Source organism: Sphaeroforma arctica (assembly GCF_001186125.1).
Source record: "Sphaeroforma arctica JP610 unplaced genomic scaffold supercont1.104, whole genome shotgun sequence".
Lineage (NCBI taxonomy): Eukaryota > Ichthyosporea > Ichthyophonida > Sphaeroforma > Sphaeroforma arctica.
In genome coordinates, this window is record NW_014040454.1 from 10,526 (window position 1) to 24,231 (window position 13,706).

At 39.0% G+C, this 13,706-nt stretch overlaps 1 protein-coding gene across 1 annotated transcript; it reads left to right on the forward strand.

The window, feature by feature from the left end:
• Positions 1–274: 274 nt before the first annotated feature.
• SARC_02339 (hypothetical protein) lies at positions 275–12,732 on the forward strand. The gene is made up of 18 exons (XM_014303896.1): positions 275–597; positions 2,061–2,300; positions 2,607–2,690; positions 3,173–3,283; positions 3,914–3,978; positions 4,899–4,956; positions 5,894–6,010; positions 6,253–6,408; positions 7,285–7,375; positions 7,561–7,758; positions 8,079–8,217; positions 8,563–8,674; positions 9,124–9,207; positions 10,020–10,118; positions 10,619–10,786; positions 10,998–11,171; positions 11,941–12,059; positions 12,351–12,732. Exons 1-18 carry the CDS (start codon positions 406–408, stop codon positions 12,610–12,612), a joined length of 2,469 nt encoding a protein of 822 aa, XP_014159371.1. The 5' UTR covers positions 275–405; the 3' UTR covers positions 12,613–12,732.
• Positions 12,733–13,706: the final 974 nt, after the last annotated feature.

Consider the following 13,706-nt stretch of genomic DNA (forward strand, 5'->3'; position numbering starts at 1 on the left):
GTACATTGAATAAAAGTTGAACGTAAACGTATATTTACTCGATTTATAAATGTTCTAATGGGAAACAGTTTGAGGTTATCATTCACTGGCACTCTGAGGTCTGGAGAGTGGATACCCCGAGTCCCCGATTACTCCAAAAGGCAAAAAAAATTAAGTGAGAATTGTTACTGTTACCAAGGAAACGCCTACGAACTTTTTATTTCCTTTCCTTTTTTCAACAAATTAGCTTACTGCGATTGATGGGAAACATATTCACTCTGTAATAAAGACACCACTCGTCAAGGCACTAGACCACATACTCAAAACGTATACTTACAAACAGCTCTGCCCATAGCTGAGTCCCAATCGTACTTACAAGTAACAAGTACACATAGTTTAGTCTCAAGCTTACTGACTAGTACCAAGATGGGAGTGGACAAGTCCAACCAACCAGCCAGCACAGCCAAGGCGACAGGCGATGTACAGAAGAAGGAAACGAAATCTGAAGGCTCAGCTGAGAAAGTGAGCCATGAGTTACACACACCGTCTACAGTCAGACGCTCACTGTGGCTGCTGCCGCTAGCTGTGTGTGTTGCCTTATACTCTGGCACACTCCAGGTAGGTATTCGTGAACATGAAACGATGTGTATTGGATTGAGGTGATTGATTGGTTAGTGAGAACGGGATGTATGTACCAATATCTAGGAACATGTATTGTAGTACAGTGACTACTGGGTCTATGACAATGGTGTGTACAATTTAAATATTCTGTGTGCGAACCATAATTGCTGTGTGTGTGTGTGTGTGTGTGTAACCAAAATGGATCCTTCAAATCAATTAGAATAATGTATTTAACTGTACCTGCTCTGTAGGTAGCTCTAAATTCCTATACTTGGTTCAGCTCAGGCTGATATTCAGGGGGATCAAGTGATTTTAATTGAATAGAAATTTGTACTAGATCATTGAGTATGACGTGCATGAGTGAGAACGGAGCTTGAAATGTATATGATCTTTTAGAGCTATACGTTGTTTGAGTTATACTCTTTGTTTCTTATTGCTTATGAATAAGTATCGAACTGAAGGATATAGACTTATTTCTTACTTGCTATACCGAGGTGAACACACATATATATATATATATATGTGTGTGTGTGTGTGTATTTGTGTATTTGTGTATATATATTCTTTATATATATATGTGTGTGTGTGTTCTGTATACATCTATTTTGTCAAGAGTACGTTACCTATGTTTTGCGAAAATCTGATCAAACATGTGAAAGCAGATAATCACCATCAACATCGTGTGTTGACTTCGATTCACTCGTTATGCTTATAAATTTTTCCAGACATAAAGTTGTATCCACCCAATCCGACAACCCTGGCAATGTACCATGCAATTCAGAAAACAAGCACTATCTCATTTTGTAGCACCAATTGTTGTGTGTTTTCTTTCTTTGCTATCACCATAGTCAGAGCTCTCAGACTGTATGTATGTATGTATGTCCCGTTTATGCATACATGTATCTTATATGCCCTATGAAGGTTTGAAGTTTAAACCTTCTCAATTGAAACTATATATTTCCTAATTGCTATGTATTATCTCTAAGCAAGCACTTGATCGATATTACATATATTAATGTCCTCATCCCCAATTGTTATATTGTCTGTGCCCTGTGGTGTCTCCACCGCTTTCTCTGGCCTAGTGCACTATGACATGTTTGTATCAGATGGACGGGCCCAAAACGTATAAGCGTACATAAGATCATACGCCCGTTGAATACGTAGTTTGCCACTTTCTCTGGCCTAGTGCACTATGACATGTTTATATCAGATGGACGGGCCAAAAAGGTATAACCGTATATAGGGTCATATGTACGTTGATGACATAGTTCACCGGTTTAGATGACTTTAAGTCGTAATAAACGTTGTTCTACAGAACTGCGAAGAACCCTTCATCTCTTGACCGATAGTGGAATCCCATGCATTCATATATATATTTATATTTATATTTATTCAAATAAATAAATATTTATCTTTATATATATATTTATCACTAACTTTCGGGCTTATCTATTGTATAGGTCCCCCCCGCGGGTATCGCCATCATGGAACACGGCATGGAGCAAGGCTTACACATAGTCAAGGCGTTCACTGGCGTAGACGACAGGGCTAGTGCGCGTATTCCACGCTCAGCGAGGCGTATGGCGCAAGAAGCGGAAGAGGAGAAGAGAGAGATGCAGGCTAACCGAGAACGGATGATGCAACAACAGCAGAACCAGGGGGGGGCCCCAAGGGCGCAGTATCCCGGCGGTGGTATGAAGGTAGGTGGGTTTTGAGGGGGAGGGGATAAGCGAGGTGGGTTTAATTCGAGGGATGTGTGGGGGGGTGTACTGAGTAAGTGGGGGGGATTTAAGGGTATTGTGAGTGTATGTGAAATGAATATATGTACGCACAAATGTGCTTGATATCCCGTTCACTTTCCACTATGTCAGTTGTCAATACTGCGGGGGAAAAGGGTATGCAAGAAAATAGGGACGACTAACCAACAGATCCGCGTGATTGGTACAAACCTGAGAACCCTAAACCCCAGATGCTTAAGTTTATTCTTGTACTCTTCGTGCGCGCAGAAAGGAAACGGAAAAGGTGGTCTTGGACTAAAGAAGCAACCTGGACTGGGCAGAATGATGTTTGCGAATACCAACCAGGCAAAGGTATGCATGTAAGACAACTAACCAAGCAAGATATGTATGTGTATATTGAATATTGTGAGGCCATGCACATCCAAATATGTATGTATGTATGCATGTATATGTATATAGATTGTGATGTCCCAGTATACAACTTTTTTACATTAATGAATTGAATATGGATTTGTTACACATACGAATACAATATCGGATCGTGCTTGTATATAACGGTCGTCTTCTAGACGTGTTGTATTGTACATTTGTTTGTCTGGTTGGCAGAGTGTACTTTTTTGTCGTCACTCCGAACTAGTGCTGTCTTTCATAAAACTAGTCCAATATGCTTATAGTGCGAAGGAGTCGGCCGTATGCTCTCAGTACTTAAACCCTAGAACCCTAAATCCTTAGAACCCTACGCACCCGCACTGGAGAACCCGATATAGGACATCGAACTGTAAAACCATCGCGTGTTGTGACTAACGTTTTGTGAACGTATTTCCGGGTCTCAGAAACTGCACGAGCCCGTTATTCAGGAGGCAAAGGAGAACTCGGGACATTTTGAAGCCCAAAAGTCGGACGAAAAGGGCCACATGACTCTGGAGGAGTTTAAGGCCAAGAAGGTACGCACTTGTCCTGTTTAAGACCTATAACGTTAACTGGGTTGAGTTGGTACGCGTGTATGTATGTTAAAGTGAAGAAAGTTTGGACTTATCCTGTAAACCTGGAGCTGTGTTGGTATACGTGTTATCGCAATTAAATAATCGCATTATCTTTCTCAACATCGCTCCGTCGTTATACTATAGCTCTATGTCTAGTGTAGCGACAGCACACTATCCCCAGAACCCTAAACCCTTCCCCTTTATAAAACATCACACATCTGCAATACTATTCCTCTCTATGACATCCTACCATCTAAGCAGAACCCTAAACCCAATGGTGTCACGTATCCTGTCATGTGTCTATTTAAGACAGCTGTGTGTTGTTACTGGATGGTCTATTTGAGAAGGCTATGGTTTGATGTAACCTGCCATGTGTCTATTTGAAACGATTGTACGTTGTTGAATACTGTTATCCGTTATAGTTGGATACTGAGTATTTTGTGTATGCATACATGTGTCTATTTGGAAAGGTAATATGTTATTGTTGAATACTGAGTGTTTGTGTGTGCATACATGTGTCTATTTTAAAAGGTTATATGTTATTGTTGAATACTGAGTGTTTGTGTGTGCATTTATTCGTACCGTTTGCAGAAGTTGTCGGAAGAGTCACATGGCGATGGTCCCAAATCAGAGGCGGCTAAGGCGTGGCGAGCGAAGTAAGTACAAGTCAATTGTATGGTAATTGTAAACCCTAAACCCTAATTGTACACAGTATTATCCCTACAGCTTTTATATTTATTTATTTATATATATACATAAGACAAATGTATAGCAATTGTACACCGTAGTATCCCAACAGCGTTTATATTTATTTATATTTGTACACAGTATCCCTACAGCGTTTATATTTATATTTATATTTATATTTATTTGTACACAGTAGTATCCCTACAGCTTTTATATTTATATTTATATATATATACGTCATTGTATAGTACTTGTACACAATGGTGTTCTAACAGCGTTTTGTTACATTTACTTATTTATATGCGAACGTCGCCATGTTTATATAGTCATCGGAGACACATGAAAAACGTTTTTATATACGTGAACGTGCACTCACTTGTATATGCGAGGTCGGGTATGACGGTACATGTAGATACATAGTCAGAGTGTGCACGTACATATAGATGTATATATATATATAGCAACATGGATCCAATTTTTTACACGTGCAGGATGATGGGTGCGCCATCTGTCATACGTCCAGGCATGCATACATAACAATATAACAGACACGCGAAAGAGTGGCTATGGGGTGTATGTATATGTATGTATATATATATATATATTTCAACTGAGTCTAACCTTAGCAACATACGTGGAGTGCGGAATAGTATCAACACTCACCCGATATATGTTTGTGATCCACCTGCCATATGGAAAGCTTATTCGCTACCATCGGTTTCATAAACCCTAAACCAATTGGTCTAAACCCCTGACAGAGCGACCCTTTCAGGTTTTTTACTATTCTACTATGTAATGTAGTACACACTTAGTAGTGTAGCTATTATATTGGTCGCGTTGGGCACACAACCCAACTCCACCATTCAACCCTAAAACCCTAAACCCACAGAGCGAATAACAATCCTGTGGAAGCCGTGGACCATGGACCGGTTGTCGCCACATCGACGGTGCGTGTTTGTGACCGTGTGCTATTAATAGAATACGACTGTGCTATTAATAGAACACGCTGTGCTATTGATAGAATACGACTGTGTGCTATCTTATCGTATGTCAGCATAGAACTTCACACACACAGCACAATATAGCCCGAAAATACTATATATATATATATGTGTGTGTGTGTGTACGTAAACATATATACATAAATATATAGTCGGTACGTCCGAGTGTGGCAGCCCATGGCCCTATTGCTTGTGGTGCAGAACAAGTGTTGGGTATCGTTTGGGTATGACAGTCATTGCTTTCAGTAAGGTGCAGTGAGTGAGCTACGACGCCCTATATAGGATCAGGCAGTGGAGTACACATACAGAATAGCACATAGTATGAGACAGTACTTGTATTCTGTATGTGTAGTAAATAGTATGAGACAGTACTTATATTCTGTATGTGAAGTGAATAGTATTAGATGTTATGTTCAACGTACCTATACCCTGTATACCGTACGTTCAATAGTTTTAACGTACCTATATTATATATATCGTGCTTATAAAATGTGAAACCGACGTATATTATATATAACGTACTTATATTATATATCGTACTTGTATTATGTGAAACCGACGTATATTATATATAACGTACTTATATTATATATCGTACTTGTATTATGTAAAACCGACTTATATTATATATATCGTGCTTATAAAATGTGAAACCGACGTATATTATATATAACGTACTTATATTATATATCGTACTTGTATTATGTAGAACCGACTTATATTATATAGAACGTACTTATATTATATATATCGTACTTGTATTATGTAAAGCCGACATATATTGATTTATTTATATATATATATATATACTTATATTGTATATGACGTACTTACATTAGGATTGACTTATATATTGTACTTATAATGTGTGTGTGTACTGCAGGTTCTGTTGCAACAGACGAATGGTATTGACACAGCAGTCGACTCAGTGTATCCGCCAGAGAGTGTGGATGAACTAAGGGACTGGTTTAAGACCAGTGAGGATAAGAAAGACTTCAAGGTGTGTTACCATTACATATGTATGTATATATAATGTGTTTGGTCCTGGTTACACCTCCTTATGATTGTCTGAGACCTGTGAGGATAACAAAGACTTCAAGGTGTTTTACCAATACGTATGTATGTATGTACACTTAAGTGTATATTCCTATACCCGCCCGCCATATTCTTTGTTGTTTCTCACGCTCTCGTTCTCCCTCACTTTTTCCTATTCGTTTTGCATTGTATTGTATTGTACTACAGAAATGCATTAAGAAGCAACATGACTTCCGCGCCACCTCTGAACTGAAAAGGGTCGCCCCAGCGGCAAAATTAGAGGACCAACACCTCAAGAACATTCAGCATGGGCATATCACACACATCGAGTTCAATGAGAGACGCCAAGCCTACTCAGTACATGTATGTTATATGTGGAGGTGTATGTGAGTTAATTAAGAACATTCAGCATGGGCATATCACACACATCGAGTTCAATGAGAGACACCAAGCCTACTCAGTACATGTATGTTATATGTGTTAATGAGAAACCCCAAGCCTACTCAGTACATGTATGTTATATGTGGAGGTGTATCTGAGTTATGTGGTGGTATATGTGAAAGAGTATGCGATAGAAGGTTTTAACCGTGAATAGCATGTACGTATACTACTCAACATGTGGATGAGCGAAAGATTAAAGACTCTTTAAGAGGATCGTATTTGTGTATACTAGAAGTTATACTCATGTCTCAGGAACAACCTCGTATGGCATACTAATGACAACGGCACAGTTCAGTGCACCCACACAATGATTACGATGGTGTAAACATCCCGACTGTTCTTTACAAAACATTCAATATGTTTATTAATATATAAAATTTAATATGTTGCATACATATCATTTAACATGTTAAGTATGTTAAACGCATATCATTTATCATGACATTTATATATATATACTATTTCACATGTTATACACATACCATTTAACATGTTATTTACATACCATATCACATTTTAAATTCATGCCATTTCACATGTTATATACATACCATTTCACATATTATAACATACCATTTCACATTTTAAATTCGTGCCATTTCACATGTTATATACATACCATTTCACATATTATAACATACCATTTCACATATTATAACATACCATTTCACATGTTAAATACATGCCATTTAACATGATAAATATATAACATTCAATACACAGATGATCACGATTCTCATACGTTATGATATAGAGGATTGAAGCTGAATTCTTTTCGTGTACATTACTCGTACGCAGATCAGCAACGATGAGAAGGAGACCGTTTTAAAGGCCACCTTCAGACCCTTCGGTGGCACAGTGATGGATCACATGAAGGGTATCCGACCAGGTGAGAACATATATGTATATATATTTATGCAGAATATGTTTAAAAATATTATGTGTATATGTAGCTTGTAGCCACACCGTGCATAAGTACTTAATAGCACACGCGTATATGTATGTATATATATCAATACAAACAACCTTCCTGAAATATGTAATGTATATGCACATATATCTATATTAATACAGACAACCCTTGTGAGTTCGAGTCACTTCCTGATGATGGTTGGGCTGAGATTGTAGCCTTTCACCTGGATGGTGCGCTTGGCCTTGGACAGGCAGACATTGCAATTGGCCGCACACTGACCTTGAAGACACTGAAGGAGCATACACCGGAGAAATATCATCACTACCTCGAGAGAATAGCCGTCACGGATAAGAATACAGGTATGTGTGAACTGCAGGTATATTAAATAGGCCTTTACTAATTACTACTACTACCTAGGGTGAGTAGAGCTCGGGCTTTAACCTGGTCTCTCTGTATAACTAGATATCAAATATCTGGTACTGAGTGTCAGTGGGATTACATTGGTGTGCTTGTTGGAGTCCAAGAGAAGCGGTTGGATAAAATCCATATATATATATATTATTATATTATATATAAGTACAAGTATATTCCGTCTATCCTACACTACACTACAGGCGTTGCCATAGCAACCCGATACAATCCCCACTCACCCTATTTGACATACTACACCCTATCGCAGGGGCTGCTGCAGTGAAAGGCGCCGTTTCTGCATCGCGTATGGTGGGTGACGATGTGACGGTACCTACTCTACAGTCACTGCAGGCTTTGGAGTTGACTGCCTTCATGCGTGGGTCAAAGCTGGTCAGTGACAAGCTCAGGTAAGCAACAGGGGTATATGTAAACACGTGCGGTGGTATTAAAAGTGCTGGGGTGTTATGAACATGCTGTCATTTAACGATATATATATATATATATATATTGTACATCTATAAATAAGGTTGTTTTAGGGTTTGTGCATGATAAGCATGCATAACCGACTCACTCACAGCCCTGATCACTATTGCCTGAACGAGTATGAGGACTATAGCTTACCCATCGCACTAAGACCCGTGCACATCCCTTGTTCAATAATCCTACATTGCATCTAGGCATGTATATATGTATGTATATATAAATATACTTGTCATAACTAACATATCCTACACACAACCACTGATCCACAGATTCCTGAATGATTATGGTGACTACGAGTTCACATATGAAGTGCATGCGGACGGGTACTCTCAGCCGCATATGGGTCAACGGGACGGAGAGGTGGCTCGAGCCATGCAGCAGGTATACTACATGTACAGGACACGAATAAGTTATACCTCGCATCTATACAGAATACATATATATATATATATACATGTGTGTGTGTGTATGTATATATGTTGTGATTATCAGGCGACTATGCATATGTTGGTATGTATTATATAAGTTGCATAATGTAATATGTAATATATTACTATGTCATATATATATTATGTATGTATGTTGGTAACATCGGATGTGTTTGCTATTCACTCGCCCGATTCATACTTAGTATTACTGTTTAAATAGTCGAGGCTTCACGCCGCAGTATATAATGAAAGTGAGTTGCCTCACTCCTTGGAGACTAACTTGTGCATCTAATGCAATACTAACATAACATATTATATATAATAGTATATGAAACTGTAGCATTATAATACAACAATGTATATAACGCAAATAATAAGCGTATACTTTTATTACACGTGCAGGTGCAAAACATTCTGATGTTTGACTTCCTCATGCTCAACCCAAGCCGTATGGAGAAGGTTCGCAGCAAGAGTACTCCTACCTTGGTAGGTACATTTTGTGTTGTGACATGTAGTTGCATTTGGTTAAAAATACCCTTTATATTAGATACATATATGGTATCAAAATATGTATCCCTATACATATCTAGAAGACAATACCTCTGGCTGTATTTGAGTGTACATTCTACCGATAGTTTATGTGTTCGCTCACATATCCTTAAACTCTATGTCATTCTGAGTACATTCCGGTTGAGTCCTGTAACTCCTCTAATGTATACCATTACGCACCAACGCCTGTATAAGCGGCCACTCACGTACTATATAAACGACATCAAGTCGGTTGTAAATCCAGACATGCATCTACAACATTGTTGAAGTACGATGGAAGGTCTGAATTGCCCCTGTTACACATGTAGTAAATTAGGCGGATGACCGATACAACCAACCAAGTCTAGCACTAAAGTGGTTGGTGTAGTTGTTCACCTTATGTACTGTCCTACACACCCGGAAAGGTCGTGAGTTTGAAGTATGACGAGTCCTATCAGGAAGCAGCACACTACTACAGTAAACAAATCACTACCCCTTAATCGACACACTACACTATGTGGTGTTGCCATCGTGCACTCCAGCTATGACACCGCCAAGCTCGAAACACGCATATGCATAGTTAGATGGACTTAGATATATAGACATAACGATCTCTGAAATGTATGTATGTATATATATATATATATATAATTAGTGACACACTTACATTTGATATGAATACCCATTGACCCCGCACCCACACCCCAAACAAAAAGGATTTTAAGCCAAACTATTCGCACCAACCCCATTCAACTGCATCCTCTCCACAGTCCAATGGAGCCGAGAACTTCCAGTACTCCAACATTGGTATCAACTGCAACACGGACCGACTGGCAACACGCAATGGCATAGAACACACCTTTGAGAGTGTAAGTAGTGGGGGTGCTAATAGGTGGTAGAATAAGTAGTAGAGGTTTATAACATGAGTGTGGAGTGCAATTGTACACATGTAGGGTTTTAGGGTTTTACCTCAGGTGTGAGTGTAGAGAACACGCGTGACGTAGTCATTACTTGTCTTATAGAGTCGCACCTAAGTGTTTGGATCCAAACCCAGGTGTAAATGTATATAACGGGAATATCATAACCATTGGGTATATTTATTTATATATATATATATGTCCATAGCCATAGCCATTGAATACATAAATATTTATAAACTATATGTTTGTAACCTGTACTAGCTATATGTTATTAAGTCCACTGCATGCTAAAAATATGCATGTTATCACCTATTTCATCACAATATGTTATTGGTTAAGTCCAACTATATGTCAACAACTCGTACTAACTGAATGTTAATATCTAAGTCCACTAAATGTTTCCCTGTCCCTACTCTTCATAACTCATATACTTACCCTCTGTACCGTAGGCCTCGAGTGTGTACGGTATGCCATGCTTCTATAGTCTCAAGAGCAACGGACGTGGTCTCTATGAACCACAGTGTCTGGAGGACAAGTCTGGTTACCTTCAATACTCTGGCTTAAAACTCGACTACGACGCGTATAAGAAGCTGTACACTCATACCGAGGATAGCGTGGTATGTACTAACCGTACTCTACTGTGTGTGTAGAGCTGTGGTTTGTGTGTGTGTGTTGTCGTCATTCCTGTACAAGCATCGTGAACATGCGTGCACATTTCAAATTCAACCAATATTTACACTTTGTGTTTATCTGTGAATATATATATATATAGATGGCTCTCATAGTGTATTCCATTGACACTCATTCGGTTTTACCCATGTCATGTAGGTAGGGGACATGGGTTCATTCCTGAACAAGAACCTCGAAGGTGATGTACTACGCTACTGTATGTTTGATCCGTCCACTCGCATCAACATGGACCAACACCGCCACCGTCTGGGAGAGGATCTGGTCAATGCGCTGCAATGCGACCCTCTGAGTGACTACGGAGACATCCTACAGGTGTGTGCTACCTAGTTGTTGGGTGTTAGGGTTTATTTTCCTACAGACATCCTACAGGTGTATGTTGTTTAACTATGTAGTTGTCAAGGAGTGTGGATGTAGTGAGTAATCGTTGTGTGTCTAGGAACTAAAGTGGTTTCATGTGTGGCCCATTCTCTGGCCACTTCTCTATAATGTCATCTCCCAAGTCACACGGGAATACCTTGTGGGTGTTTGTTTTAGCATATACGATTGGTTGTCTTCCTAACGGTACTATGTGTGATTGCTAGGGTGTCTTGCACCCTTATACTGGTACGACCACGCTTGTGCACAGTACACTTGTGCTTATACCAATACACTTATCAGGTTACATCACACTTATACACATATACGATTGGGACAGTATGTTTCTACGCCGTGTTGTTGATGTACCATAAGCTTATACGAACACACTCACACGTATACACCTATATGATTGGGACAGTATGTTTGTAAGTCGTGTTGTGTTTGACCTATGGTGTTATCGGTGCCTTGGAGAGTGTTACTGTACTTTTTCGTCATTGCATAGGCATGACTAGGGTTTTTACCTCGATGTATTTATTTATGTAGTCTCTAGGGGCTAGGTAGAGGATAAATATATAACCTTCACAGCTAAACACCCACCAATTCCGTTGTTGCATGGGTATGGTGAATAGTCTTCAAAGTTAAAGCTCACTAAAATTACGCAATACGTTTTCCTACATGTTCTAACATCCAAAACGTTTCACACTCCAATGTGCGGTCATAACAGTATCTACCCAGTGAGTGCTACGTGACTGGTCTTAACTACCGCCTGGAGATGCTACTGGAAATGATGGAGTCCTGCTCAAAGCATGGCAAACGATTCGAGGAATGGAAATCCAATGCCAAGTATGTCTCAATCTTAAATGTCGTTGGTACAACCAGCAGTCATCTGTTTATAGCTTTGGTGTAACGGTTAGATCATTTATGAATGTTAAAAAGGCCAAGAACTCGAACATTTTTTCTTGGCGAAAGGGGCCCTTCATGCATATCAAATAATACGCACAGAGCTGTTGAGTTTAATTCTAAGCTAGTGTGTGAACGGGTTATAATTAACGACCACCAGTCTTTTGCAGTCCCAGTATATAGATACATATGTTGATAAACTCAGCTAATTTATCCCATTCATAATACACACAGAGAGCATGAAGAGAAACCCACAGAAGTCAGTGACCAAAGCGACGCCAAGACTTGGTACAACAACCACTGTCCTGTTGGTGAGAGCCGAGTGCACGGTGTATGGGAGGCCACTGAGGACAAGTCTAAGGCAAAAATTGTAGAATCTGAAGCTAACAAAAAGGCCAAAAAGGTGGAGAATGAGTCTGTGGGTGAGAAACTAGGGAAGGTTGAAGGAGAAGTGGGTATTGATGCGCCTGCCAAGCAGCTGAAGATGAACCTTTGAGATCTTTATTGATAGTCTTTACTGTATTAAGAGTGATAGATAAGAGATTTGTATTTTGATGGGTCTGTGCAAAGAATGAGACAGTGTTTATAAAACCCTATAATTGAAACTATACGGTCGAAAAGTATAAGGTGTTCTTGCTTACCTAATAGCAAATACTGAATGATAGATATCTTAAAAATATAGGTTTTATGTTTACGTTCAACGTTTAAATATTTAAGGTTTAATAAATAATCTATAGGCAAACCAAATATACTGTGAAAGTATTTTATATGCACTTTTTCTTTTTCTTTTTTAAAAAAAAGAGCTACGATGCGTTCCAAATGTCAATAGGTTTTACGTTGTGGCGTATAAGTACCTTTATTTTGTCTACGTTCAACGTTTGCTTTGGTGTGGTCCTGTGTTAATGTGTTCAATTTTTGGGTGATGAAGTGCAAAACGCAAAGGTGTAGGAGCTATTTTTAGGTAGTCCGATTCTTTACCGTAGTAGGTCGGACCCTTTCTACCCCATTCATAAATACGTTATAACGTTTGAATTTTAATACTTTATAGTGTTACGTTCAACGTATACTCTGAACTATCATAACCGCTCTGAATAATAAATATCCGGGACAAACAATCATTTCCATAATACTTATATTCGTAGTAGAAGTAGCCAGTAAATATGTAGAATCTCAACTTGAGTTCAATGTGGACTTTCTAAAATAGGAAAGTGTTCGTCCATTTTGAGAGACTTGATTGGCGAAAGTGCCAACTTTCCACCTTGACTAAGAGTTGGTGTGTTTAAAAGTAAATCTACGAAGCCGACGACGGTCGATTCGCCCCCCAGCTAAAGTCTGTATGTATCAATTTATAGCTTAAAGTATAAAGGCTAACTTAATTCGACGATTTCTATTTTACTTTACTTCGATGATTCTATGGTTGGACTATCATCTACCTACCTACTCTCGTACCGGTTACATCAGAACAACTTGCTCTTGAAAGACAGCTTCAGGACAGTAAGATCACTTTAATCGTCTTTGGTCGAATACATTCTATTTTATTGATCTCGTGTCCCTCAGAGGATTTTGGTATTTTGTGAGTTTTCGACAGTC

Coding starts and splice junctions, on each gene's coding strand:
- SARC_02339 (XM_014303896.1), top strand. CDS start 406: ATGGGAGTGGACAAGTCCAACCAACCAGCCAGCACAGCCAAGGCGACA. Junction 10,787..10,997: donor CTCATACCGAGGATAGCGTG/GTATGTACTAAC, acceptor CATGTCATGTAG/GTAGGGGACATGGGTTCATT. Junction 11,172..11,940: donor ACTACGGAGACATCCTACAG/GTGTGTGCTACC, acceptor CGGTCATAACAG/TATCTACCCAGTGAGTGCTA.